At 47.9% G+C, this 25,928-nt stretch overlaps 6 protein-coding genes across 6 annotated transcripts; 3 read left to right on the top strand and 3 right to left on the bottom strand.

Annotated features, from left to right (window-relative positions):
* Positions 1-580: 580 nt before the first annotated feature.
* Positions 581-7,801, top strand: ENH_00057500 (hypothetical protein, conserved; the record flags this gene model as incomplete). The annotated part of the gene is made up of 6 exons (XM_013581759.1): positions 581-874; positions 1,555-2,324; positions 2,592-2,656; positions 4,594-4,926; positions 5,257-6,114; positions 6,564-7,801. 6 exons carry the CDS (start codon positions 581-583, stop codon positions 7,799-7,801), a joined length of 3,558 nt encoding a protein of 1,185 aa, XP_013437213.1.
* A 3,187-nt stretch (positions 7,802-10,988) lies between these two features.
* On the bottom strand, positions 10,989-13,244 carry ENH_00057490 (transporter, putative; the record flags this gene model as incomplete). The annotated part of the gene is made up of 1 exon (XM_013581758.1): positions 10,989-13,244. The coding sequence occupies one exon, from the start codon at positions 13,242-13,244 to the stop codon at positions 10,989-10,991; it is 2,256 nt and encodes a 751-aa protein (XP_013437212.1).
* A 671-nt stretch (positions 13,245-13,915) lies between these two features.
* On the bottom strand, positions 13,916-15,772 carry ENH_00057480 (hypothetical protein, conserved; the record flags this gene model as incomplete). The annotated part of the gene is made up of 1 exon (XM_013581757.1): positions 13,916-15,772. One exon carries the CDS (start codon positions 15,770-15,772, stop codon positions 13,916-13,918), a length of 1,857 nt encoding a protein of 618 aa, XP_013437211.1.
* A 1,150-nt stretch (positions 15,773-16,922) lies between these two features.
* ENH_00057470 (hypothetical protein, conserved) lies at positions 16,923-18,543 on the top strand (the record flags this gene model as incomplete). The annotated part of the gene is made up of 4 exons (XM_013581756.1): positions 16,923-17,046; positions 17,160-17,324; positions 17,478-17,977; positions 18,334-18,543. 4 exons carry the CDS (start codon positions 16,923-16,925, stop codon positions 18,541-18,543), a joined length of 999 nt encoding a protein of 332 aa, XP_013437210.1.
* Positions 18,544-20,558: 2,015 nt separating this feature from the next.
* On the top strand, positions 20,559-22,910 carry ENH_00057460 (MGC80161 protein, related; the record flags this gene model as incomplete). The annotated part of the gene is made up of 3 exons (XM_013581755.1): positions 20,559-21,473; positions 22,237-22,337; positions 22,811-22,910. 3 exons carry the CDS (start codon positions 20,559-20,561, stop codon positions 22,908-22,910), a joined length of 1,116 nt encoding a protein of 371 aa, XP_013437209.1.
* A 395-nt stretch (positions 22,911-23,305) lies between these two features.
* ENH_00057450 (hypothetical protein) lies at positions 23,306-23,539 on the bottom strand (the record flags this gene model as incomplete). Its single annotated transcript, XM_013581754.1, has 1 exon — positions 23,306-23,539. One exon carries the CDS (start codon positions 23,537-23,539, stop codon positions 23,306-23,308), a length of 234 nt encoding a protein of 77 aa, XP_013437208.1.
* Between the last annotated feature and the right edge of the window lie 2,389 nt (positions 23,540-25,928).

Here is a 25,928-nt window from a genome sequence, read left to right as displayed (position 1 = left end):
GGAGCCCCCCCCGAGGGGGCCCCCCAGGGGGCCCCCCCCGAGGGGGCCCCCCTGGAGGGGGGGGCCCCCAAGGGGGCCCCCCCCGAGGGGGCCCCCCTGGGGGCCCCCCTGGGGGCCCCCCTGGGGGCCCCCCTGGGGGCCCCCCTGGGGGCCCCCCAGTGGGCCCCTCACCCTGTGGGTATTTCTTGCGGGTCTCAGTTGGGGCTTTTGAGCAGTTTGGCTCTTCACTCGAATTCCGTTTTATCTCTTTCGGGTTTTTGTGTGCCGCCGCTGCACCAGGCCATTTTGCCCAGGGAGGCTCCTGCTGCTGCAGCGCGGTCTGCTGCTGCTGCTGCTGCTGCTGCTGCTGCTGCTGCTGCTGCTGGTGCTGGTGGTTTGCTGCGGGCGCTGCTGGTGGCTGCGGCTGCTGCTTCGCTGCGCTGCTTCGCTGCGCCTGCTGCTGCTTTGCTGCTGGTGGTGCTTTGCTGCTGCTGCTGTTTTGCTGCTGCTGCTGCTGCTAGGGGGAGAGGGGATGTAGGTGGGATAGCTGCTTGCTGCTGCTGCTGCTGCTGCTGCTGCTGCTGCGGGTGTCCGCAGATTCATGCAGCGCCTGCTGCTGCTGCCGCCGCCGCCAGCAGCAGCAGACGCAATGCAGCAGCTGCTGCGGCAGCTCATCGTGCTGAAATTAACACCAGCAGCAGCAACCGGAGCAGCAGCAGCAGCAGCAGCAGCAACTGATGCGGAGACTCACAACCCCGGCGATCAGCCAACAGCGCAGCAGCAGCAGCAGCAGCAGCAGCAGCAGCAACAGGAGCAACAGCAGCAGCAGCTGCTGCTGCCTTCAGTGAAAATACCGCATATGGGGAAGGTCGTGCAGCTAATATCTACTCGGAAAGTCAGCAAACCCTAAACCCTAAAACCTAAACCCTAAACCCTAAACCCTAAACCCTAATTTTTCCGTCTCAAGGCATGATCCTGTCTTTTTGCTCATCTCTCCCCCTCCCTAGGGTTGAGGGTTTAGGGTTTAGGGTTTAGGGTTTATGGTTTAGGGTTTAAGGCGTGGTGTTAAGACCTGAAGGTTGAATGCCTACAGCGTCATGCAGCCACCTCTAGGGTTTAGGGTTTAGGGTTTAGGGTTTAGGGTTTAGGGTTTAGGGTTTAGGGTTTAGGGTTTAGGGTTTAGGGTTTAGGGTTTAGGGTTTAGGGGCTCGGTTTGCCCCGCTTCAAGGTGCTCTAGGGTTTAGGGTTTAGGGTTTAGGGTTTAGGGTTTAGGGTTTAGGTTTAGGGTTTAGGGTTTAGGGTTTAGGGTTTAGGGTTTAGGGTTTAGGGTTTAGGGTTTAGGGTTTGTATTTAGGGTTTAGGGTTTAGGGTTTAGGGTTTAGGGTTTAGGGTTTAGGGTTTAGGGTTTAGGGTAAGGGCTCGGTTTGCCCCGCTTCAAGGTGCTCTAGGGTTTAGGGTTTAGGGTTTAGGGTTTAGGGTTTAGGGTTTATAGGTTTAGGGTTTAGGGTTTAGGGTTTAGGGTTTAGGGTTTAGGGTTTAGGGTTTAGGGTTTAGGGTTTGGAGTTTGGCGTGTAGGAGTGTTTTCGCTGCCATGTGGTGCCTCGGCTGCTGCTGCTGGAGCTGGCTGCAGTAGCAGCAGCAGCAGACGATTTGCTGCTGGAGGTTTTGCGGGGCTTCGGGGGTTTGCTGCTGCCGCCGCTGCGCCCAGCAGCAGCAGCAGCAGCAGCAGCAAAACCCCTTCTTGACGCCCTCAGCCAATTAGCTGCTGCTGAAACCCCACAACCCCTCCCTCCAAACCCTAACACAAAAGATGTTCTTCTTTACCTTTTGAAGCAGCAGCAAATCATTTCGGGGGGCCCCCAAAAGGGGGCCCCCAGCCAGTCTGGGGGGGCCCCCAGGGGGGCCCCCAGGGGGGCCCCCAAGGGGGCCCCCAGGGGGGCCCCCAGGGGGGCCCCCGAGGGGGGGGCCCCCCTTGGGGGGGCCCCCAGTGGGGATTTGTGTGATAGAGAAAGGATTCGTTTGGAGACAGAGTTGAGCAATTTGTGTTTGGATTTAATTCGGGAGCTGCAGCAGGAGCGGCAGCAGCAGCTGCAGCAGCTGCAGCAGCAGCAGCCGAAGGACTTTCTTTTCCTGCAGCGGCAGCTTTGCTTCGACGCCGTCAATAATATCATTTACTTGAAGAGACACAAACCGCGCGCGCCCCAAGCAGCAGCAGCAGAAGCAGCAGCAGCAGCAGCAGCAGCAGAAGCAGAAGCAGCAGCAGCAGCAGCAGCAACTGGAGCAGCAACTGGAGCAGCTGCTGCAGCGCCTCAGGAGGAAAAGGACGATGCAGATAAGGAGCACAAGTACCTCCCCATAAATCCGCAGGCAAGCTCCAGAGCCTAGGGTTTGGGGTTTGGGGTTTAGGGTTTAGGGTTTAGGGTTTAGGGTTTAGGGTTTGGGGAGGATCTGCGGCCATACGTGCTGCGCGAGTGTCGAAATGGAGCTATTTGCGCCGCTTTTTCGGGCTTTTTGGATAAAATTAAATGCAATTTAATAAAATTAAATAAATTGGAATTAATTTGAATTAAAATGGAGCAATTTGGCCGCTTTTGGAGCACTTTTGGCCGCAGGACCGCAACCGGCGGGCGCTGGGCGGCTGCTGGACGACGGGGGCTGTTGCTGCGCTGGGGTGTACGTACACTGCAGCAGCAGCAGCAGCAGCAGCAGCAGCAAAAAGCAAATTAGAAAATTTAAATGAATTGCTGCAGCCGCTGCTGCCAGCAGCAATTCAAGCAGCACATTTCCTCGATGTTCTCCAGGAAAGTCTTTAGTTCTTCTGTTTATTTCTTTTGATTTGTTTTAATTGTTTTATTTCTTTTAATTTGTTTTAATTCTTTTATTTCTTTTAATTTGTTTTAATTTATTTAATTCTTTTGATTTGTTTTAATTGTTTTATTCTTTTAATTTGTTTTAATTGTTTTATTTCTTTTGATTTGTTTTAATTGTTTTATTTCTTTTAATTTGTTTTAATTCTTTTAGTTCTTTTGATTTGTTTTAATTCATTTTATTTGTTTTGATTTATTTTAATTCTTTTAATTCTTTTAATTTGTTTTAATTCATTTAGTTTCTTTTAATTTGTTTTAATTTATTTTATTTCTTTGGATTTGTTTGAATTGTTTTATTTTTTTTATTTTGTTTGAATTCTTTTAATTCTTTTAATTCTTTTGGCTCTTTTATTTATTTTATTTCTTTTAATTTATTTTATTTTGTTTAATTCGTTTTAATTTTTTAACTCTTTGAATTTATTTTAACTCCCTTTGATTCGCTTTTACTCTTTTTTTTAATTCTTTTAATCATTTTGATTCTTTTAATTCATTTTATTTCTTTTTGTTTTTAATTCTTTTAACTGCTCTTAATTTTCAATTCTTTTTAATTCTTCTCAATTCTTTTTATTCTCTTTATTTCCTTTTGTTTTATTCTTTTTAATCCCTTTTATTTCTTTATTTTGATTTTTTCCAATCCTGTTTTATTCTTTTTAGTTTTTTTAATTCTTTTAGTTCTGTTTCTTTTAATTCTTTTTGTTTTTAATTCTTTTTACCTCTTGATTCTTTTTAGCTTTTTACTTCTTTTAAATTTAATTTTCTTCTCATTTTAATTATCTCTTTAGTTTAATTATCTTTTCAATTTAATTATCTTTTCGATTTAATTGTCTTTTGATTTAATTATCTCTTTAATTTAATTATATTTTCAATTTAATTATCGTTTCAATTTAATTATCTTTTCAATTTAATTCTCTTTTCATTTTAATTATCTTTTGATTTAATTAGCTTTTGATTTAATTATATCTTTTTTAATTGTCTTTCAATTCAGTTATTTTTTTAATTCAATTATCTCGTCTTTTAATTATCTCTTAGTTGAATTCTCTTTTTAATTTTATTTTCTTTTTAATTATCTTTTATTCAAATTATCTTTTTATTTTAATTATCTTTTATTTAGATTATCTTTTTTTTCCTTTTATATATCTTATTTGAATTATCTTTTTTTTTCTTTTTAAATACCTTTTCTTTAAATTATCTTTTTATTTTCGTTTCAATTTTTTTAATTTGTATTATCTTTTTGAATTAATTTTCTTTTTGAATTTTTCGCCTTTTGAATTATCTTTTCGATTCAATTATTTTGTTTGATTTCGTTTTATTTAATTATTTTATTTAATTTTCTTCTTTATTTAATTTCGCTAATTTAATTTTCTTTTTATTTTAAATTAATTATCTCCTTTAAGTCAATTACATTTTTTTAATATTTATTTCTTTCAAATAAATTACCTATTCTAATTAAATTAAATATATATTTTTAATTAATTTTCTTTTTAATTATTTTATTCCTTTTTTTTAATCATCTCTTTACGAGTCTATCTTTGCTGCTGCTTCCTTAAAGTAGACTTTTAGTGTTTGACCTTCTAGGGTTTAGGGTTTAGGGTTTAGGGTTTGGGGGCTAGGGTGTCAAGGGTTTAGAGCTAAAAGATTCCACGGGTTTAGGGTTTCAAGATCCTAGTGCCCCAAGGACCCAGGGTTTAGGGTTTAGGGTTTAGGGTTTAGGGTTTAGGGTTTAGGGTTTAGGGTTTAGGGTTTGCAGGCTGCGGGCTACCACGCGGCCTTCGCGCGCAGCAGCAACTGGGCGCTGCCGCAGCTGCGCAACGACGGCAGCATGTGTCTCAAAGTCCGGGACTTGACTCCCTACTACCTTCCCAGAAGCAGCAGCAGCAGCAGCAGCAGCAGCAGCGGCAGCAGCAGCAGCAGCAGCGGCAGCAGCAGAAGCCGCAGCAGCAGCGGCAGTGGCAGCAGCAGCAGCAGCAGCAGCACCAACAGCTGCAGTGGCAGCAGCAGCAGCAACAACAGCGGCACCAGCAGCAGCAGCAGCAGCAGCAGCAACAGCAGCAGCAGCAGCAGCAGCAGCAGCAGCAGCGAGGCTTCTTCTGTGTCTTTTGACTTGGATGGCTTGTTCATTTTGACTGGAGAAAACATGGCGGGCAAAAGCACTCTTTGCAGATCCACGCTGGCGCTCGCGCTGCTAGCCAACGCAGGCAACTCCAAACCCTAAACCCTAAACCCTAAACCCTAAACCCTAAACCCCGATTAGGGGTTTGGTTTGAGCTCTGCGGGCAGCTTCTCCAGCTGCAGAGGCCGCAGCGGAGGCAGCAGCCCTCAAACCCTAACCCCTAAACCCTGAACCCTGCTGCTGCTGTTGCTGCTGCTGCCGCTGCTGCTGCTGCTGCTGCTGCTGCTGCTGCTGCTGCAGGACTGTGCTGCCCGTGCAGCCCTGAAACAGCAGTGCCTCGCTACCAAGCCTTTCTGTCTCTTTCTCATGTTGCTTTTGATTCTCCTCAAGAACAAAAGTCCTTTTTCTTGTCTGAGGCGCAGCAGCTCAGCGCCGTGCTGCGCCAAACCCTTGCTGCTGTGGGGCCAGCAGCCAGCAGCAGCAGCAGCAGCAGCAGCAGCAGCAGCAGCAGCAGCAGCAGCAGCGGCGGCGGCGGCGGCGGCGGCGGCAGCGGGTGCAGCGGCCTGCCTAACAGCAGCGCAGCAGAGCAGGCAGCAGCAGAGGGAACTGCAGCAGAGGAAGCAGCAGCTGGCGGAACCCCAGCAGCAGCAGCAGCAGCAGCAGCAGCAGCAGCAGAGGGAACAGCAGCAGAAACAGCAGAAACCGCAGCAGGGGAACTGGCGGCAGAAACAGAAGGCCAAACAGCAGCAGCAGCAACGGCAGCAGCAGAGGGACCAGTAGCAGCAGCAGAAGACGACACTGCAGCAGCAGGTGTTGCAGAGGGAGCAGCAGCAGCAGCAGAGGGAACAGCAGCAGCCGCTGCAGAGGGAACAGCAGCAGCAGCAGCAGCAGCAGAGGAGGGAACAGGAGAGGCAGCAGCAGCAGCAGCAGCAGAGGAGGGAACAGGAGAGTCAGAAGAAGCAGCAGCAGCAGATGAAGGGACAGCGGCAGCAGCCGATGAATCAGCAGCAGCAGCAGCAGCAGCAAACGAAGCAGCAGCAGCAGCAGCAGCAAATAAATCAACAGCAGCAGCAGCAGCAGCAGCAGGGGACTTAGTGTCTCGCAGCTTTTTGATCCTTGACGAGCCCTGCAAGGGAACAGCGCCGAGCTGCGGAGCAGGTCCATAATATAAATAAATAAATAAATAAATAAATAAATAAATAAATAAATAAATAAATAAATAAATAAATAAATAAATAATAATGAATAAATAAACAAATAGTAAATAAGTGGACTTTAAACGAGAAAGAAAGAAGCAAAATCAAGAGATGAATATTCATAAAGCTGCTGCTGCTGCTGCTGCTGCTGCTGCTGCTGCTGCTGCTGCTGCTGCTGCTGCTGCTGCTGCTGCTTTCTTTGATGGCATTAACAGGCAAAGAACTCATTCAATTTGAACTATTTAATTAATTATTTATTTATTTATTATTTATTTATTTATTTATTATTTATCATTTATTTATTTATTTATTTATTTATTTATTTATTTATTTATTTATTTATTTATTTATTTATTTGCTGCAGCGCTGCTGGGGGCGCTGCTGGAGCGGCTGGCAGCTGTGAGGGCGCAGGGCATTGTATCAACACATTTGCACCGGGAGCTGCAGCAGCTGCTGCTGCTGCACCTGCTGCTGCTGCTGCTGCACCTGCTGCTGCTGCTGCTGCTGCTGGTGCTCTCACCTTTAAGCAGGTCAGGAGACGCCGCGCTGCAGCAGACACGGCGCTCTGCGACGCAGACAGACAGCTGCTTGGTGGCTGCCAGCAGCAGCAGCAGCAGCAGCAGCAGCAGCAGCAGCAGCAGGTCGGAAGATCGCAAGAAGGCTTCGCAGCCAGCTCCGACTCGCTGGCAGCTGACCCAGCAGCAGCAGCAGCAGCAGCAGCAGCAGAGGCAGCAGCAGCAGCAGACGAATACAAATATGAATTAATCGACGGAGTCTGCACTTATTCAAATGCTCTTCAAGCAGCAGCAGCAGCAGGATTTCCACAAGACATCATAGACAGGGCCCGAGTGCTGCGGCAGCAACTGACGAACGTGCAGCAGCAGCAGCAGCTGCTGCTGCTGCAGCAAGTGAAGCAGCAGCAAGAGCAGCAGCGGCAGCAGCGAGGGCAGCAGACGCAGTCAGAGGACGAGGCCCCGCAGAGGGAGCGACAGCAGCAGCACGAGCTGCAGCAGCAGCACGAGCTGCAGCAGCAGGAGCCCCAGCAGCAAGACCAGCTGCAGCAGGGCAGTGCAGCAACAGCAGCAGCAGCAGCAGCTTCCGAGGCCTCCAAGGCTCGCGTTGCTGCTGCTGCTCAATTCCAGCGAAAGGTGGAGGCCCTGACGCAGCTGCTGCGCCGAACAGCAGCAGAAACCAGCAGCAGCAGCAGCAGCAGCAGCAGCAGCAGCAACTCGTTTCCCGTGGTTTCTTTGCCTGCGTTCCCTCCGCAGCTGCTGCCGCCCCCCGCGTTTGCTGGGGCTGCATGCGTTTTGCTGCTGGTGGCAGCAGCAAGGAGTTCGCAGAAGCAGCAGCAGCAGCAGCAGCAGCAGCAGCAGCAGCAGCAGCAGCAGGCGCTGCGGGGAGCTGTCTGTACACCCGACGGGGGGGAAGTGTGGGGCCCCACAGGCTGCTTTCGGGTGTACGTGGGAGCAACAGCAAACATCAGCAGCAGTTTGCTGCGGCTGAAGCAAAACCCTCAGTTTGCTGCTGCTGCTGCTGCAGTGCTGCTGGCAGCAGATGTGGCCCACGCCCGCAAGACGCAGCAGCAGCTCAAAGCAGCACTTAAGAGAGACCCTTCTGTGGCTCTTCTCCCCTACAGACACAAACCCTAAACCCTAAACCCTAAACCCTAAACCCTAAGTCCTAAGCAGCAGCTCGGAATAGAGAGCCTTCTGTGGCTTTTCTTCTCAGCAGACACAAACCCTATACCCTAAACCCTAGGCAGCAGCTCTCGGAAAAGATCTTTTCTGCCTTTTCTCTTCAACTGACGCAAACCCTAAACCCTAAACCCTAAACCCTAAACCCTAGAGAGGGAGAAACGCAAACCCTCAAGGCCCCGGGAAACGTCTGTTTGTGCTGTATGTACACCTCATGCATGCGTTTAGGGCGTGCAGATAAAATAAAATAAAATAAAATTTAAATTTAAATTTAAATTTAAATTTATTTTATTTTCTTTTATTTGAAGAAATAAACACTCTTTTGCGCAAATCTACTTTTCTCTTTTCACTTTTATTACTTTTATTTTGCTGCTAAACCCTCGCGCTTCAGTTTTAAATAAAAACCCCAAAACCCTAAAAAAGCGAGGGTTTAGGGTTTACGGAAGGGCCTAGGGTTTAGGGTTTACGGAAGGGCCTAGGGTTTAGGGTTTACGGAAGGGCCTAGGGTTTAGGGTTTACGTTAGGGTCTAGGGTTTAGCGAAGGGCTTAGAATATAGAGAAGGGCCAAGGGTTTACAGAAGGGTTTAGGGTTTCGAGTTTACTGAAGGGCTAGGGTTTAGGGTTTACTCAAGGTCCTAGGGTTTACAGAAGGGTCTAGGGTTTAGAAGAGGGTTTAGGGTTTACGCGAGGGTTTAGGGTTTACGTCTCATCCCGTATCCGAAGGAAACAGCTCTGCATTATTTACTTCATTACGCATTGCTGCTGCTGCCGCTAGTGCTGCTGCTGCTGCTGCTAGTGCTGCTGCTGCTGCTGCTGCTGCTGCTGCTAGTGCTGCTGCTGCTGCTGCTGCTGCTGCTGCTGCTGGTGCTGCTGCTGCTGCATGGCGAGTACTTACACCGGAGGAAAGCGAATCTGGAAGCGGAAAACTAAATAAACCCTAGACAAATAAATAAATAAATAAATAAATAAATAAATAATAAATAATAAATAAATAAATAGTAAATAAATAATAAACAAATAAATAAATAAATAATAATTAAATAAATGATAAAGAGGTCTCGCTGCGATTTCTGCTGCTGGGGGCATCAGCAGCCAAGGCTGGGAAGCAGCAAAATGGGATTTTGGAAATAAATAAATAAATAAATAAATAAATAAATAAATAATTATAATTAAAATTAAATATAATTAAATATAATTAAATACAATTAAATACAATTAAACACAATTAATTATAATTAAATGTAATTAAATACAATTAAACATAATTAAATACAATTAAATATAATTAATAACAATTGAATAAACCAAATACAATTAAGTGCTAATTAATTGCAACTAAATACAATTAAAAGATAACTAAATACAACCAAATACAAACCAACTAAACACAATTAAATATATTTAAATGCAATTACAATTTAATTAATTGCAATTAATTGCAATTAAATGCAATTACATTTTAATTAATTGCAATTAATTGCAATTATAATTGCAATTAAATGCAATTAATTGCAATTAATTGCAATTAAATGCAATTAATTGCATTCAAATGCATTTAATGCAATTAAATACAATCAAATACAATTGAACACTAACTAAATGGAATTAATTGCAATTAATTGCAATTAAAAACTAATTAAATGCAATTAATTGCAACTAAAGCAATTAATTGCAATTGAGTACAATTCAGTGCATTTAAATGCAATTATTTGCATTTAAATGCAATTAAATGCAATTAAATAAAGAACTAAAAGAGAAAAAATAAAAAAGAAAGAAACTGGCGGACAGCAGCAAAGAACAAACTTGCTTCTGCGGGCTGCATGCAAAAGAGGACTTTTTGGGAATTGTTTGAAAGTTTTTGAAGAAACAAATGCCATTAAATGCCATTAAATGCCATTAAACGCAATTAAATGCAAATAAATGTAATTAAGTGCAATTAAATGCAATTAAATGCAATTAAATGAAATTAAATGTAACTGAATGCCATTAAGCGCAATTAAATGCCATTTAAGTGCCATTAAATGCCATTAATTTCCTTTAATTCGCACTAAATGCCATTAGTTGGCATTACTTGCCATTAAATGGCATTAAATGCCATTAAATGGCATTAATGGCATTAATGGCATTAATGGCATTAATGGCATTAATGGCATGCAGCAGCAAAGTCTGTAATGTCGAAATTCCCAAAGTCGGATTTTCTTTGCAGGTTCTACACACTTGGAGTGTATTTACACTCCAGAACTGCTGGACACTGGGCAGCTGAACTACTTCGGCATTTAATTTGCCTTTTAGACTTTTTGTTTTTTATTTTATTTTATTTTTAAATCTATTTCACTTCTCTCTAGCTCTCGAAGCTGCACTAGTTCGTCTTTCTAAACATCACTTCCACGTTCTCCGCGACACTGCAGCAGCAGCAGCAGCAGCAGCAGCAGCAGCAGCAGCGGGAACATGAAATGCGCAGCAGGAACGCGAGAAGAACGAGAAAAATATGAATTGCATGCAGTGGAATTGGAGGATAAATGAAATAAAGGAATAAATGGAATAAATGGAATTAAAATGTCGAAATAAACGAAAGAGAGCGCCGCTGGCAACGGGCAGATGGACTGAGCGAAGACACCTGAGCGCCACAAGCAGCAGAGGCCGGGGGAGTGGAAACAGTCCACAAATGCAGGAAACTCGGGGAAAACGAAAGCCTAAATGCAAAAGAATATCACTGAATGCACTTTAATGCAATTTAATTAACTTTTGCACGAAAAAGAAACTCGCGCAGCGCCGGGGTGTATCGACAGCTACAGACAGCTGCTTGCTGCGCGGGCGCGCAGCAAGCAGCCCGCTGTCGATACACCCCGCGCCGCCGCCGCGCCCGCCGTCGAGTCCGCGAAAATCACTTTAATTCAAAATTAAAACTTGAATTCGTCTCCGAATTGAAATTTGCATTTCAGAGTTGTCCGAAAGAGCTTGAAAAGCCGCCGGGGGCGCCGGCGGAGGTGCCGGATCGGGGTCCCGGGGGGGGGCGTGAGGGCGTGCGATCTCGGGCAATTCGCGGTGGAATTTCGCGATTTTTGGCGCCATTGAAAGGTAAAATGCGAATTAAAAGCATTTGCGAAGTTTGGCGGCGAAAGCGCGCGAAAAACCCGCGAGATCAGCACTTGCGGCGTCTGCGGCAGTCGACGAAGGGAATGCAGGCGGCCAAGCTGCCTATACACTCCAGCAGCGCGCGGGACCAAGAACCCCCCCGCGGCTCCACAAAGAGAAATGTGAGAACTGCAGCAGCAAAAGAAGGAGCAGCAGCACAAAGCATAGCAGCAGGAAGTCCCCAGGAGTTGAGAGCAGCTTTAATCAAGTAGATCCCGGCCACCGCCCCCAGCTTCCCCATGGCCGCAGAAAGCCCCGCGTAAGTGGCCCGCACTGCAGCGGGAAAAACCACAGAAGGAAGGATGAAGGTGGTGATGCTGGCGCCCCAATTGATGAAGAAGTTAACTGCTGCCAGCAGCGCGAGGAGGCACCAGCCGTGTGCTGCTGCTGCTGCTGCTGCTGCAGCAGCAGCAGCAGCAGCAGCAAGCGCCAGCGAAGACACGCCCAGGAAAAAGAAGCCCCAGAACTGCAGCCACTTCACCCCCATTTGCCGCAGCACCAAAATGCCCATATAGCAGCCGGGAAAGCCCACGAGATTGAGAACTATGTTCTGAAATATCACCGAGTTCACGCTGCTGCTGCTGCTGCTGCTGCTGCTGCTGCTGCTGCTGCTGCTGCTGCTGCTGCTCCAGAGGTGCTGCGTGAGCTCTGGCTGCACCAGCAGCACCCCGTAGGCCGTGACGTCGTAGAGAAACCAACAGACTCCAGTGCCGAGCAGCAGCAGCAAGTGGCTTTTGTCTTTGAAGGCAGCAGCAAAGCGCCGCGTGCGTTCCCTGCTGCTGCTGCTGCTGCTGCTGCTGCTGCTGCTGCTGCGCTGCTGGCAGCAGGCATGCAGCCACACGCACATCGCCGGAAGCGCGCCAAAAGCCAACAAAGCCCTGAAAGTTATTTCTGGATTTTGTTTGGAAAGTTTCCAAAAAAGAAGAGAAAGCAAATAAGGAAAAAGAATGCCAGGAACGTTCATGGAATAAGCAAAGGAGACGCGGAGACACTTGTGGCTGCGCTTGCTGCTGCTGCTGCTCTCAGCAGCAGCAACAGCACTCAGCGGGTAAACCCCCCCGGCCCCCACCCCCAGCAAAAAGCGAAAAAGGCCCAGCAAACTCAAGCAGCAAAAGGGGGGCCCCCAAGTCAAGCAGCTGCTGCCGAGGGCCCCCAGGGCCACCAGCAGCAAAGTCAGCAGCAGCGCGGGGCCCCTTCCTGCTGCGTCTCCCAAGAAGCCCATGAGGCTCATGCCGGCGATGGCCCCTGCGTAGGAGAGCATCTTCAAGCTGCTGCTGCTGCTGCTGCTGCGCTGCAGCAGCAGCGCGAAACGAGGGTCTTGCTGCAGCACGAAGAGGGCTATGGAGGTCACCACGAAGTTGTAGTTGCTGCTGAACACTGCCACGCAGGGAACCAACAACGATTCCTTCCGGCCCTCATCTTCTGCTGCTGCTGCTGCTGCTGCTGCTGCTGCTGCTGCGGAGGCGGGCGGCGATGCGTCGAAGGAAGACGCAGACGACGACGCTTCTGCTGCTGCTGCTGCTGCTGCAGTCAGGCACGGCAGCACGCAAGACACGCCGGACGCTGCTGCTGCTGCTGCTGCTGCGCATGGACGCTCGCCTGCTGCTGCTGCTGCTGCTGCTGCGGGGGAGTTGGAGGCGCTCGCGGCGGAAGTGGGGGGCAGGCTGAAGCTCTTCCGCGGGCTCGACGACGAAGCGGCAGCAGCAGCTGCTGCTGCTGCTGCTGCTGCTGTTGCTGCTGCTAGTTGCTGCTCCTTCGGAGGCGGCGGGTACAGCACCAGCTGCTCACTTGTGGGGTCTGCTGCTGCTGCTGTCTCCAGAGACACCTTGGCGGTCTCCGCCCAGCTGGGGGACTGCCGCAGCGGCTGCTTCTCAGCCTCCATTTTGAGGGAAAAGGCTGCAGCAGCAGCAGCAGCAGCAGCAGCAGCAGCGGGAGCAGCAGCAGGAGCAGCAGCGGCGGCGGCGGGGACGCAGGGGGAGGCGGCGCCGCCAGCAGCAGCAGCAGCAGCAGCAGCAGCAGCAAAGGGAAGGGAGTCGGGGGGCGGCGGAGCGGGGGGCCTGGCGGAGGCGGGAGAAAGGGAATGTGCTGCTGCAGCCGCTGCTGCTGCTGCTGCTGCTGCTGCTGCTGCTGCGGAGTCGCGGCGCAGGGGAGCCCCGTCTGCTGCTCTGGCAATTAAGTTTTGCTGCTCGAATTGCTGCAGAGGAAAAGGAGAAGAAATGGTTTTGATGGCGGGCGAGAGGCGCCCCAAAGACAGGCGGGCCATTGAGGGGAGCCCGGAGCAGCAACTGGGTTCCAGTTGGGGTCCTGGAGGCCCCAAAAGACGGAAATAAAGCCGCAAATATAATTAATTTGAATTATTTTATTCTTTTCCGCTTTTTTTTCTCCCTTTCGAGCTCCGCCGCGGCCTTTTCCGCCGCGCTCACCGCCGCAACGCTCAGCTGCTGCAGCAGCACCCGCTGCCGCCTGTACGTACACCCCAGCGCCCTCCCCCCTTTTCTTTTCTTTTCTTTTCTTTTCATTTCTTTTCTTTTCTTTTCCTTTCCTCCAAACCCTCGGCTTTGCGGCGCCTCGGCAGCAGCAGCTGCCGCCGCGCAGCGCCGACCGCCCGCGCCGCCAAACCCTAAACCCTAAACCCTAAACCCTAAACCCTAAACCCTAAACCCTGCTAGTTCCACTTAAACAAGTTCAGTTCCTTGCCAGCCCTCGCTGCGCCAGCGCAGCAGCGCCCCAGACACGCGCCACGGGTGTCTGCGGGCGGGGGTCCTCCCAACCCCAAACCCTAAACCCTAAACCCTAAACCCTAAACCCTAAGCCCTTCGGCGTCCGCCGGGGCGCCTCTGCTGCGCGGCCCGCGGCCCGCCCGCTGCCGCTGCAGCGGCAAATAAAAAGAAAGAACGGGCGGCAAAAGCCCGGGCGCTGCCGCAGCAGCAGAACTCATGCGATGGGCAGCAGGTCTTCGCTGCTGCTGCGCGCGTCCCCTGCGTCTGGGAGCAGCAGCAACTGCTGCTGCTGCTGCTGCTCTGCTGCTGCTGCTGCTTGCTGCTGCTGCTCTGCGTCCTTGAGGCTGGCCTCGTTTGCTGCAGCAATCAGCAGCGCGAAAGCCACGAAGGCCAGCCCGATGCTGCCGGCGCCGCCGCCCTCTCCCCTTAAAGCATCTGCTGCTGCAGCAGCAGGAAGGGAAAGGAAGAAGCAAAAGGCCACGAGAAGGGGGGAAGGCAGCAGCAGCAGCGCGAGCTGCAGCAGCAAGCAGTAGGCTGCGCTGCAGCAGCAGCTGAGCAGCAGCAGGAAGGCCACGAGGGGCGAGGGGCAGCCGGCGGGCGGCGCCTCCCAGCCGAGCAGCAGCAGCAGCAGCAGCGGCAGCCACAGCAGCAGCAGCGCAGCAGCTCCCATGAGCCCCGAGACCAGCAGCTCGAACAGCGGCGGGTGGCTGCTGCGCTGCTGCAGCAAATAAAACTTGTACAGCACTTCGAACAGCCCGTAAGCAGCAGCAGCAGCAGCAGCAAAAGCAACTCCAGCAGCAGACTGGGGCTCGCCCTGGTTGCTGTAGGCGATGAGGGCCACGCCCAGCGAGCCCAGCAGCAGCGCCACGGCCTGCTGCGCTGCTGCTGCTGCTGCTGCTGCTGCTGCTGCTGCTCTGCTGCAGCAGCAGCTAAACACAAACACGAACAGAGGGTTTGTGCTGTAAACTGCAGTTACAGCCGAAATGCTCATTCCCCGAAACCCCACAGCCACCCCCCAACACCACCCCTGTAGGGTGTACAGACAGCTCAGCAGCAGACACCCCACAAACACTTGCTGCAGTCCTTCGTACTGCAGCTCCTGTAGATACACCTCGACGCACCAGTAGCTCCTCCGCGCCTCCCGCCACACCGCTGCTGCTGCTGCTGCTGCTGCTGCTGCTGCTGTTGCGGGGCGGCGGGGCGGCGGCGGGGGGGCTGCTGCTGCTGCTGCTGCTGCTGCTGCTGCTGCTGCAGCAGCAGCAAGCTCCAGGTCTTCTTCGGCCGCGGCTTTGCTGCTGCCTTCCGGCGGCATCAGCGCCGCGTACAGGCCTTCGCTTTCCTCCGCCAAGGAGCTGCTGCTGCTGCTGCTGCTGCTGCTGCTGCTGCTGCAGGCGGCCCGCATGTCCTGCATGCTGATGAGGCGGCACTGCTGCTGCTGCTGCTGCTGCTGCTGCTGCTGCTGCTGCTGGGGGCTGTACTTTTGTTTGATGAGGTGAACTGCAACAAAAAGAAAAACTATTTGGCAAACTTGAGGGACCCAAACCATCAAATAAGGGACTCGGAGGTTTTCCGCGAGGGGCTGGGGTGTACGTACACCGCAGCCCGCGGCCCCGGGGCAGCCCTGCTGCTGCTGCTGCTGCTGCTGCTGCTGCTGCTGCAGCACGCGCGTCAGCACCCCGTTGGTGAGGTACAGCAGCACGTTGATGCAGCAGCACAACAACCCCACCAGCAGCGACTCCTTAGAAGTTCCTGCGTAGCGGTGCAGCAGCGGCGGCAGCAGCGAGAGCGAAGGCAGCAGCTGCAGCAGCCCGGGGGCCTCCTCTGCTGCTGCTGCTGCTGCTGCTGCTGCTGCTGCTTCTGCGTCTGCAGCAGCGGCGGCGGCGCTGCTGCTGCGGCTCGCGCGCCGCGAGTGCGCCGCGGCGCCGCCCGCTGCTGCTGCTGCTGCTGCTGCTGCTGGTGCTGCTGCTGCTGGCAGCAAAGGCTCTGCAGCAACAGCAGCAGCAGCAGCCGTGTCTGTACTCCCCGCAGCAGCGAGGGAAGAACCGGCCCCCAGGGGCTCGAAGAAAGCCATCCTGCTGCTGCTGCTGCTGCTGCTGCTGCTGCATCCCCCAGCAGCAAACTCCAGCTCTCAGCAGCAGCTTCACTTATTTGTTTTTGCTTTTGAGGCCCTTTGGGGGCGAGGGGGGCTGCGGAGGGCCGGGCGCTTGCGCAGCATCGAAGCTGCTGCTGCTGCTGCTGCTGCTGCTGCTGCTGCTGCTGCTGCTGCTGCTCTGCAGCGCGGGCCAAAAAGGCTTTTGAAAGAAAATAAAGAAATAAAAATACTTTTAATTTCTTCGAAAGTTCAAAAAGAAAAAAAAGTCCGCAACAATCGACGCTGCGACCCGCCGCGGCTGCCGGCGCTGCCGACAGATGCAGCTGCGCTGCTGCTGCTGCTGCTGCTGCTGCTGCTGCTGCTGCTGCAGCAAGTTCGTGCTGCTGTGCTGCAGCTGCTGCTGTGCTGCAGCTGCTGCAGTGTTGAACCGGAGCGTTTTCTGCACTTGATCGTTGGAAAGGATCGGTTCCCATTTGTAGATCCTTTTATGTTTTTTAAAGGCCAGAGGAGTTTAAATAAGTGAAAAGTGATGTTTGAACTTGAAAAGAACCTCAAAGAAGACAAAAAGAGGAACAAAACGTTTTTTCTGAACAGTTGCCGGCGCTTGCCCCGGCGGCGCGTTCCCGGAGGTGTCGATACACCCGAAAAGCGGGTTTTTGAATTCTGAACGAACTGAAAAGCTTTTCAGTTTTTTTGGGAATTTGAATTTGAAATAAAGCCCCGAGTGAAGAATGATTGTTTTATTTCTGATTTGTTGTTTATTTGCTTCTCGTTTGGAGTTTTCGCTCGGCGCGGAGCGCCGGCGCGGCCGCGGGTCGGGCCGGAAACTCGGGGGAGAAAGCGCTTTTTCGGAGCTTTCTTCGGGCCTTTCGAACTCTGCAGAGTTTGCTGGTGATTAATTTTGAATATTTTTGAATAATTTGAATTTGAATTTGAATTTGAATTGCAAAAGTGGAAAGATCGGCGCGAATTCCCTCAGGGGAAGCTGCGAGGCTGCCGTGCCGCGACTGGTCGGCGCGGCTGAAAGCCGAGCGATCTCGGCTGTTGCAGGTGGAAAAAAAGAGTTTTTGAATTCTTTTTGAATTCTTTTTTGCATTTTATTTCTTTTTGCTTTTTTTAAATTCAGGAAATGGGACTTTTGGCGGCGAACTCGCAGCGCACTCGCCGGGCGCTGGAGGGCGCCGTGGGCGGCGCCCTGGTGTTGAATTTGCTGCGCGAAGACCAGAAATGGGTCACTGACGAAAGCATTAAAGGTTTGTGTTGAAGTTTAAACAATTGTTTTATTTATTTATTTATTTATTTATTTATTTATTTATTTTATTTATTTAATTCCTTTATTTCAAACAAATTCAGAAATGATCCGCAGAGAACGCGAGCAGCTCCAGGTGCGCCTCCAACTTGAACGCCGCTGCGGTGTCTGCGCAGACACCCGAAAGCCAGGCCAAGCTGTCGAAGCAAATTCGCAAAAACGCAAAAGACATAAAAAGCGAAACTGAAGAAGTTCTCGAGCAGCAGCAGCAGCAGCAGGGCGGTGAGCAGCAGCAGTTCAAGAAGCAATCAATTCTTTTTCTTTTATTTTTCTTTCTTTAAAAACAGCCCCTTGTGCTCCCGGAAAAAAGAAAGTCATTGTCGTCGAAGAAGGTCTGCTGCTGCTGCTTGCTGCTCTGCTGCTTCTGCTGCTCAGTTCCCCCCGCAGCAGCCCCTGAGGAGCACCGCAAGGAGCAGCAGCAGCAGCAGCAGCAGCAGCAGCAGCAGCAGCAGCAGCCGCAGGTGCAGATAATACCGTTTCCGGTTCCTGTGGGGCCGCAGGGAAAAGGAGAAGCAGCAGAAGAAAAGATTTTTGAAGAAGCAGCAAAAGAAGAAAAAGAAGAACTGCAGCAAAAGGCGCAGCAGCAGCAGCAGCAGCACGTGCTTCCTGCTGCTGCTGCAGCAGAAGAACGAATTGCTGCAGAGGAAAGGGAAGCAGAAGAAGAAGAAGAAAAGGAAAAAGAAGAAGAAGAAAAAGAAACAGAAAAAGAAGAAAAAGAAAAAGAAAAAGAAAAAGAAGAAAAAGAAAAAGAAAAAGAGGAAAAAGAAAAAGAAAAAGAAGAGGAAGCAGAAGCAGCAGAAGAAGCCGAAGCTGCTGCTGCAGCAAAAGCAGAAAAGGAAGAAAGAGAAACGCCAGAAGAAGAAGAAGAGGAGGTGGTGGGGCCCGTTGCTGCTGCTGCTGCTGCTGCTGCTGCTGCTGCTGCTGCTGCTGCTGTGTTGCTGCTTTGGTGCTGCTGCTGCTGCTTCTGCTGCTGCTATGCTTTGCTGCTGCTGTGCTGTTGCTTTGCTGCCGCTTTCCCGCTTCTGTGTTGCTGCTTTGCTGCTTTTTTTAAAAAATAAAATTTGAATAAAATAAATTAAATAAATTAAATTGAATTTAATTTATTCCAACTGCTGCAGATTGTGGGGCCCCCGAGCCCCCCAGAGAGAGGCCCATCTGAAGAAGTAAAGAAAAATAAAATTAAAATTAAAATTAAATGAAACCAAAATTGAAATTATTTTTTGAACTGCAGCAGCAGCAGCAGCAGCAGCAGCAGCAGCAGCAGCGGGAGGCAGCGGAAGAGCGACGGAGGAGTCGAGAAAAGGAAAGAGAATTTGAAAAGAAAAAAAAAGAAATTGAAAAAGAAATAAAAAAAGAAATTAAAAAAGAAATTCAAAAAGAAGAAAAAGAAGTCCTCGAGATCCCGCCCCCGAAGATATCCCCCGAGGTCTTTTGCAAATAAAAAGTTAAAAGAATTTAATTTAATTAATTTAATTAATTTAATTTAATTTGTTTAATTTAATTTAATTGATTTGATTTAATTAATTTAATTTAACTTAATTTAATTTAGTTAATTAACATAATTCAATTAATTTAATTTGCTTTAATTATTTTAATTTAATTGTAATGAATTTAATTCAGATTAATCCAATTTAATTTAATTTAATAAATGCTATGTTGTAATTAAATTGAATTAAAATTAAATTAAACTAAATTAAATTATATTAAATTATATTAAATTAAATGAAAAAGAAACTCAAAAAAAAATTCAAGCTTTTGCAGCTTGTGTAACAAACAAATAAACCATTTCTCCTAATTAATTAATTAATTAATTAATTAATTAATTAATTAATTAATTAATTAATTAATTAATTAATTATTTATTTATTTATTTATTTATTTTTTTATTTTAAAGGACTTGCGGCCCACGTGGAGGCCCGAAGAAGCAGCTGAGGGGCCAAAGTATGTAAACCCGGAGTACTCAGAAGAGGAGAAGGTGAAATAAATAATTAATTAAATTAATTTAATTAATTTAATTTAATTTAATTTAATTATTTAATTAATTTGATATATTTTGTTTATTTTGTTTATTTTATTTGTTATTTTATTTGCAGGAAGAGCTGGTTGCGAAGGAGGAAAAGAAAGAAAAAAAAACAAGTCCCTGGTGAGTCTTTTAAACTAAATTATTTATTTAAACTTTTAAATCTTTAAATGCATTTTTGAATTAATTAATTTAATGAATTAAATCCATTTTAATTCATTTAATTATTTATTATTTAAACTCTTTAAATCTCTAAATGGCATTTTTGAATTAATTAATTAAATTAAATTAAATTAAATTAAATTAAATTAAATTAAATTAAATTAAATATTCAAATTTTCAAATGATTTGTCTTTCAGGATTTGGATTTATTTTTCCCTCATTTGTCCGCCCCTCGTGACTTTGCTGCTGCTGGGCCTCGCGTGGTTCGTTTAGCAGCCATTTTGTCTTTTTAGATTTTTATTTTTATTTTTATTTTTGTTTTTATTTATTTAATTCTTTTGGTTTTAAAAAGCAAAAAATAAAAGAAATTAAAACCCCCTCCAGCGCTCTTCTTTGCGGATTCGTTTGATTCGCTTTTTGTTCAAGTTGAGCCCAGGAGTAGTTCTCGACCACTGCAGTTCAGTTTGGCGATTTGTTCGGATTTTCAGCTTCTTTCTTCCTTCTAAAGCAATTAATTTCTCCTTTTATTCTTTTATTTGTTTTAAAAAGCAAAAAAATGAATTTCTTCGCGAGATTCCGCCGAGTTGGAAAGCTGTGCAAGTTGATCCGGCTGTCGATACACCCGGGAGGCGCCGCGACCCTGCACCGCCGGGTTTCAAAAACTGAAGCCTCGAATTGAATTCATTTATTCTTAACTTTGAATTTATTTAATTTATTTTCAAACAGAATGCAATTCAGAAGCCTCTTCTCCATTTGATCTCCAGTTCGGCCCCGGGGCCGCAGCAGAAACCGCAGGTCTTCCGGAGCCTTTCAAGTCGACGCTTCGTTCCTGTTTTTGCAGATAAGTGTTTTCGAAAGAAAGTTTCTTCCAATAAATGCTTTTTAAAATTAAAAAGAAGAATTAATCTTCAAAAGTGGCTTTTAAAAAGAGCCAAAGAGGAAACAACGCGTTCATTCCGAACCCCCCAGAGTGACCTCCACCGGGGGCTTCCACCGCCAGCTTTCGAGGCTGCCTCTTCCGGAGTTCAACTTTGAGTAATTTGAATTATTTCTTTGAATTTAAAATGCAATTTTATTTCATTTAATTCCTTTTCTGAGAATTTTCTTCTTTTCTTTTCCGCCTCCGCAGCAGCAGCTGCTGCGGGCGCCGCGAGCTGCCTGTACACCCCAGCGGTGTGCCTGCGCCACCCACAAGGCGCAGCTTCTTCGTCACTTCATTTAATTTATTTATTTTTAATTTCATTTCAATTTAAAACCTTTTGCCTTCCTCAAGAATGCACGCCGCGGCTGAGAGGCCCCCGGGCGATCCAGAAGGAGCAGCAAATGCAGCAGCAGCAGCAGCAAGACAGACCCGCAGAGGGAAGCAGCAGCATCTTGCAACTCGCAGCAGCAGCAGCAGCAGCAGCAGCAGCAGCAAACCCCAAAGCGCTGTTTGCCCCAGCAATATATTCAAAGCGTTTGGTCAGCGCGACGCAGAAGGAAACAAACCACAAAACCGCGAGGCGACTGCAGCAGCAGCAGCTGCTGCTGCTGCTGCTGCTGCTGCAGCTGCAGCAAATGCTGATGCGCAGGCAGCAGCTGCAGCACCTGCGGCGTATGCTGATACGCAGGCAGCAGCAGCAGCAGAAGCAGCAGCAGCAGCAGCAGCAGCAGAAGTAGCTGCAGCAAGTACCAGTGTGGACACAGAGGCCGCAGCAACGGCAGTAGCAGCAGATTCGAATGAGCGAATAACAGCAGCAGAAGCAGCAGCAGCAGCAGCAGCAGCAGCAATAGTAGCGGAGCCTAGAATCAGCCACTCCACAGCAGCAAACGAATCAATGGCAGCAGCAGCAGCAGCAGCAGCAGCAGCAGCAGCTAACAGTGTGGAACTATCCCCAGCTGCAGCAAATTCGATCCGCGGTGCAGCACCAGAACCCTCTGCAGCAGCAACAGCAGCAGAAGCGACTCCCCGCGAGAAACTAGCAGCAGCAGCAGCAGAGGAGCTGGCGGCGACAGTCAGCAGCAGCAGCAGCAGCAGCAGCAGCAGCAGCAGCAGCAGCAGCAGCAGCAGCAGCAGCAGCAGCAGCGGGGTGAAGAAGAAGAAGTCGAAAGTGTTGTACTGCTTGTCTTCGACGAAATATAAATTAATTCGAAAAGTCTGCAGCAGCTTTCCCGGCTGGGAAGAATGCCCCCAGGACAGCCAGGACTGGGTATGGCTAGCTAGCCACTCAACCAGCAGCTAGCTAGCTAGCTGGCTAGCTGGCTAGCTATCTAGCTGGCTAGCTATCTAGCTGGCTAGCTGGCTAGCTGGCTAGCTGGCTAGCTAGCTGGCTAGCTGGCTAGCTAGCTAGCCAGAGAGCTAGCCAGGTAGCTAGCCAGTTGTTTGTCAGCTAGCTAGCCAGCTAACTAGCTGGCTAGCATCTGGCTAGCTGGCTAGCTGGCTAGCTAGCTGCTGTAATTAGCTAACTAGCTAGCTAGCTAGCTAGCTAGCTGGCTGGTTAGCTAGCTGGTCAGGTGCCTACGCAGCGAGCCACCGAGGTGTCGAGCTAGCTAGCTAGCCAACCAGCTAGCCAGCTAGCCAGTCCACTAGACACCCATATCGCCACCCAGCAAGCTAACTAGCTAGCTGGCTAGCTGGCTAGATGGCTAGATGGCTCGCAGGCTGGCTAGCTAGCTAGCTGGCTCGCTAGCTAGCTAGCTAGCTAGCTGGCTAGCTAGTGGGCTAGCTAGTGTGCTAGCTAGCTAGCTAGCTAGCTAGCTGGCTCGCTAGCTAGGTAGCTCACTAACCAGCTAGCTCACTACCTAGCTGGCTAAGTAGCTGGCAGAATTGAATAAAACAAAAATGAAACAAAATTAAATAAACCGAAATAAAAAACTGAATTAAATAAAAGAAAAATGAAATAAAATTAAACAAAACAAAATAAAAAATAAAATAAAAAACAAAAATAAAAAATAAATTTGTTTTTAATTCAGGATGTTCTTTGGAGCGACTCTGCAGTGACACCGCAGCAGCTGCTGGCGATGAAACCCTACCAAAAGATAAACCACTTTCTTGGCACTCACGCCATCACGAGGTTAGGGTTTAGGGTTTAGGGTTTAGGGTTTAGGGTTTAGGGTTTAGGGTTTAGGGTTTAGGGTTTAGGGTTTAGGGTTTAGGGTTTGGGTTTAGGGTCTAGGGTTTAGGGTTTCGGGGCTAGGGTTTAGGGGTTACCAAAAGATAAACCACTTTCTTGGCACTCACGCCATAACACACGGTCAGGGTTTAGGGTTTAGGGTTTAGGGTTTAGGGTTTAGGGTTTAGGGTCTAGGGTGTAGGGTTTAGGGTTTAGGGTTTAGGGTTTGGGTTCGAGGGTGTCTACAGCACATAAAAGTAGGAATATTTATCATTTCATTTCCGTTTTTGGAATTCTTTTGAATGTCTGGAAGTCTTTTAATTCTTTTAATTCATTTAAATGAATTTAATTAATTAAATTCTTTTATTTCTTTTTATTTTTATTTATTTTATTTAATTTATTTTATTTTATTTTTCTATTTTATTTTTTTTCAGAAAAAACTTTTTGGCCCGCACTTTGCAAAGCATGCAAATTTACTACCCGGAGGAATACAACTTCTTCCCCCCCACTTTCATTTTGCCAACAGGTTTTTAATTTACTATTTATTTATTTATTTATTTATTTATTTATTTATTTATTTATTTATTTTATTTATTTGTTTGATTAATTAATTAATTAATTAATTTATTTATTTATTTATTTATATTTGATTTTATTAATTTATTTTATTTTGTTTACTTGTTTTGTTGATTTTATTTTCTGTTTTACTTATTTATTTTGTGTATTTTGTTTATTTTGTTTATTTATTTCATTTATTTTCTTTTATTTATTTATTTTACTTACTTGATTTGTTTTGTTTGTTTAATTTGTTTGCTTTGCTGCAAACCTGCTGCTGCTGCTGCTGCTGCCGCTGCTGCTTCTTACTCCACTGCAAACCTGCTGCTGCTGCTGCTGCTGCTGCTGCCGCTGCTGCTGCTGCTGCTGCTGCTTCATACTCTACCGCTCTCGTGCTGCTGCTGCTGCTGCTGCTGCTGCTTTTGCCGCTGCTTGTTACTGCCCTGCAAACCTGCCGCTGCTGCTTTCGCCACTGCTTCCCACTCCACCGCTGCTGCTGCTGCTGCTGCTGCTGCTGCTGCTGCTGCTGCTGCTGCTGCTGCTGCTGCTGCTGCAGACGCAGGGGCGCTGAAGGCGTACAGCAGCGCGCACGCGGGGTGTACGTACATCGTGAAGCCGGAGGGCGGGAGTCGGGGGAAAGGAATTTATTTGACGAAAAGAATTTCAAATTTGATTTTAAATTCAAATTTAAATTCAAATTTAAATTTAAATTCAAATTTAAATTCAAATTTAAATTCCAATTCAAATTTAAATGAAAGAGTTGTTGTTCAAAAGTACATTTCCAAACCCTTGCTGCTCCAAGGCCTCAAGGGCGACCTCCGCCTTTACGTCCTCCTCGCCGGCTGCAACCCCCTCAGGGTCCCAAAAAACCCTAAACCCTAAACCCTAAACCCTAAACCTTAAACCCTAAACCCTAAACCCTAAACCCTAAACCGCAAACGCTAGACCCTTAAGCATGAGCTTTAAAGTCTTGGCCGTAGGCACTGAGCTTTAAATTCTCGAAATCTGGAATACGGCATTTTGAACCCTAAACCCTAAACCCTAAACCCTAAGCCCTAAACCCTGAGTTATAAACACTAGAGCCCGCGCTCTTAGCCCTTTAAACCCTAAACCCTAGAGCGCAAACCCTAAACCCTAAACCCTAAACCCTAAACCCTAAACCCTGAGTTATAAACACTAGAGCCCGCGCTCTTAGCCCTTTAAACCCTAAACCCTAGAGCGCAAACCCTAAACCCTAGAGCGTAAACCCTAAACCCTAGAGAGCAAACCCTAAACCCTAAAAACTGGAATTTTAATCTCCACTCGCTGGAGTGTATGTACACCAGCAATGAATATTCAAATTGACTTTAAATAAATCTTTTCAAAAATAAATTTAAAAGTTTTAAATTAATTTTAAATTCTTTTTAAATAAATGCCTTTAAAGGCACTGTTGCTTTTAAACAAATAAAGAAAAAAGATAAAAGATAAAAGAAGTTGAAAAAGATAAAAACACGAAATTAAACAAATATAAGTGGAAAGTAAAATAAAATACAAAAGAGAGTGAATTCGAAAATAAAATAAACACTGCTGCTGGTAAAATAGAATAGCTACTGCTGCTGCCTTTGCTGCTGCTGCCTTTGCTGCTGCTGCTGCTGCTGCTGCTGCTGCTGCTGCTGCTGCTGCTGCTGCTGCTGCTGCTGGTGGGAAGGCGGCGCGTTGGGGAGCGTGTGCGTTGGGGCGCAGGTGTACGTACACCGGGAGGGGCTGGTGCGTCTGGCGACGCACTTTTACGAAAAGCCGCATTTTTCGAATTTGAAAGATTTGAAAATGCATTTAACAAATTATTCAATTAATAAATTTGCAAAGGAGTTTCGCCAGGCAGCAAGTCCGCAAGAAGACGCGGAGGGGCACAAGAGGAGCCTCCGCCACGTGCTGCAGCGCCTCAAGGCTGCTGTGGGGCCCCACACTTTCTTTTCTTTTCTTTTTTTTTATTTTTTTTTATTTTTTCTTTTTGCCTTCTTTCAACTTCTCCTTTTTCCTTCTCCGCTTTTTTTGCGCTTTCGAATGAGGGGCTTTTTGCCAGGTTGCTGCTTCAGCTTTCATTTGTTGTTTTTGTTTTGCTGCACTTTTTGTCCTTTGCTGCTGCTGCTGCTGCTGCTGCTGCTGCTGCTGCTGCTGCTGCTGCTGCTTTGGGACTTACCCTCGCACCACTTTGCTTTGCTCGCTGCCTTCGCTTGCTGCTCACCGAAAAACCTGCTGCTCCCCTGCTGCCGCTGCTGCTGCTGCCGCTGCTGCTGCTGCTGCTGCTGCTGCTGCTGCTGCTGCTGCTGCTGCTGCTGCTGCTGCAGGGGCGGGACACTTCGAAGGCGGTGGCGAGCATTTGGGACATGTTGGTGAAGACTTTAATTGCCATTCAGCCTTCTTTGGCGCACATTTACAAAAGTTGCAAAAACCAAAAATTCCGAAATGATCTTTCTTTCGAACTCTTCGGAGTTGATGTTCTCCTCGACCACAAGCTCAAGCCCTGGCTCCTCGAGGTCAGCTAGCTAGCTAGCTAGCTAGCTAGCCAGCTAGCCAGCTAGCTAGCTGGCTAGCTGGCTGGCCAGTTGCTGGCTAGCTGTGGGTGGCTGGCTAGCTAGCTGGGTGGCTAGCTGGTTGGGTGGCTAGCTAGCTAGCTAGCTGCCTAGCTGGCTAGCTAGCTAGCTGCCTAGCTGTCTAGCTAGCTAGCTGCCTAGCTGGCTAGCCAGCTAGCTGCCTAGCTGGCTAGCTAGCTAGCTGCCTAGCTGGCTAGCTCATTGGCTAGCCAGCTGGCTAGCTGGCTGGCTGGCCAGCTAGCTAGCTAGGCAGCTGGTTCGCTGGCTCTCTAACTAGGCTCGCTAACTAGCCAGCTAGCTAGCAAGCTAGCTAGGTAGCCAGCTAGCCAGCTACCTAGCCGATTCCAGCTAGCTAGCCAGCTAGCCAGCCAGCCAACTAGCCAGCCACCCAGCCAGCTAGCCACCCAGCCACCCAGCCACCGTG

This window comes from Eimeria necatrix, genomic scaffold (genome assembly GCF_000499385.1).
Source record: "Eimeria necatrix Houghton genomic scaffold, Enh_scaff484, whole genome shotgun sequence".
NCBI lineage: Eukaryota > Apicomplexa > Conoidasida > Eucoccidiorida > Eimeriidae > Eimeria > Eimeria necatrix.
This window is presented reverse-complemented; position numbering and strand designations above follow the sequence as displayed.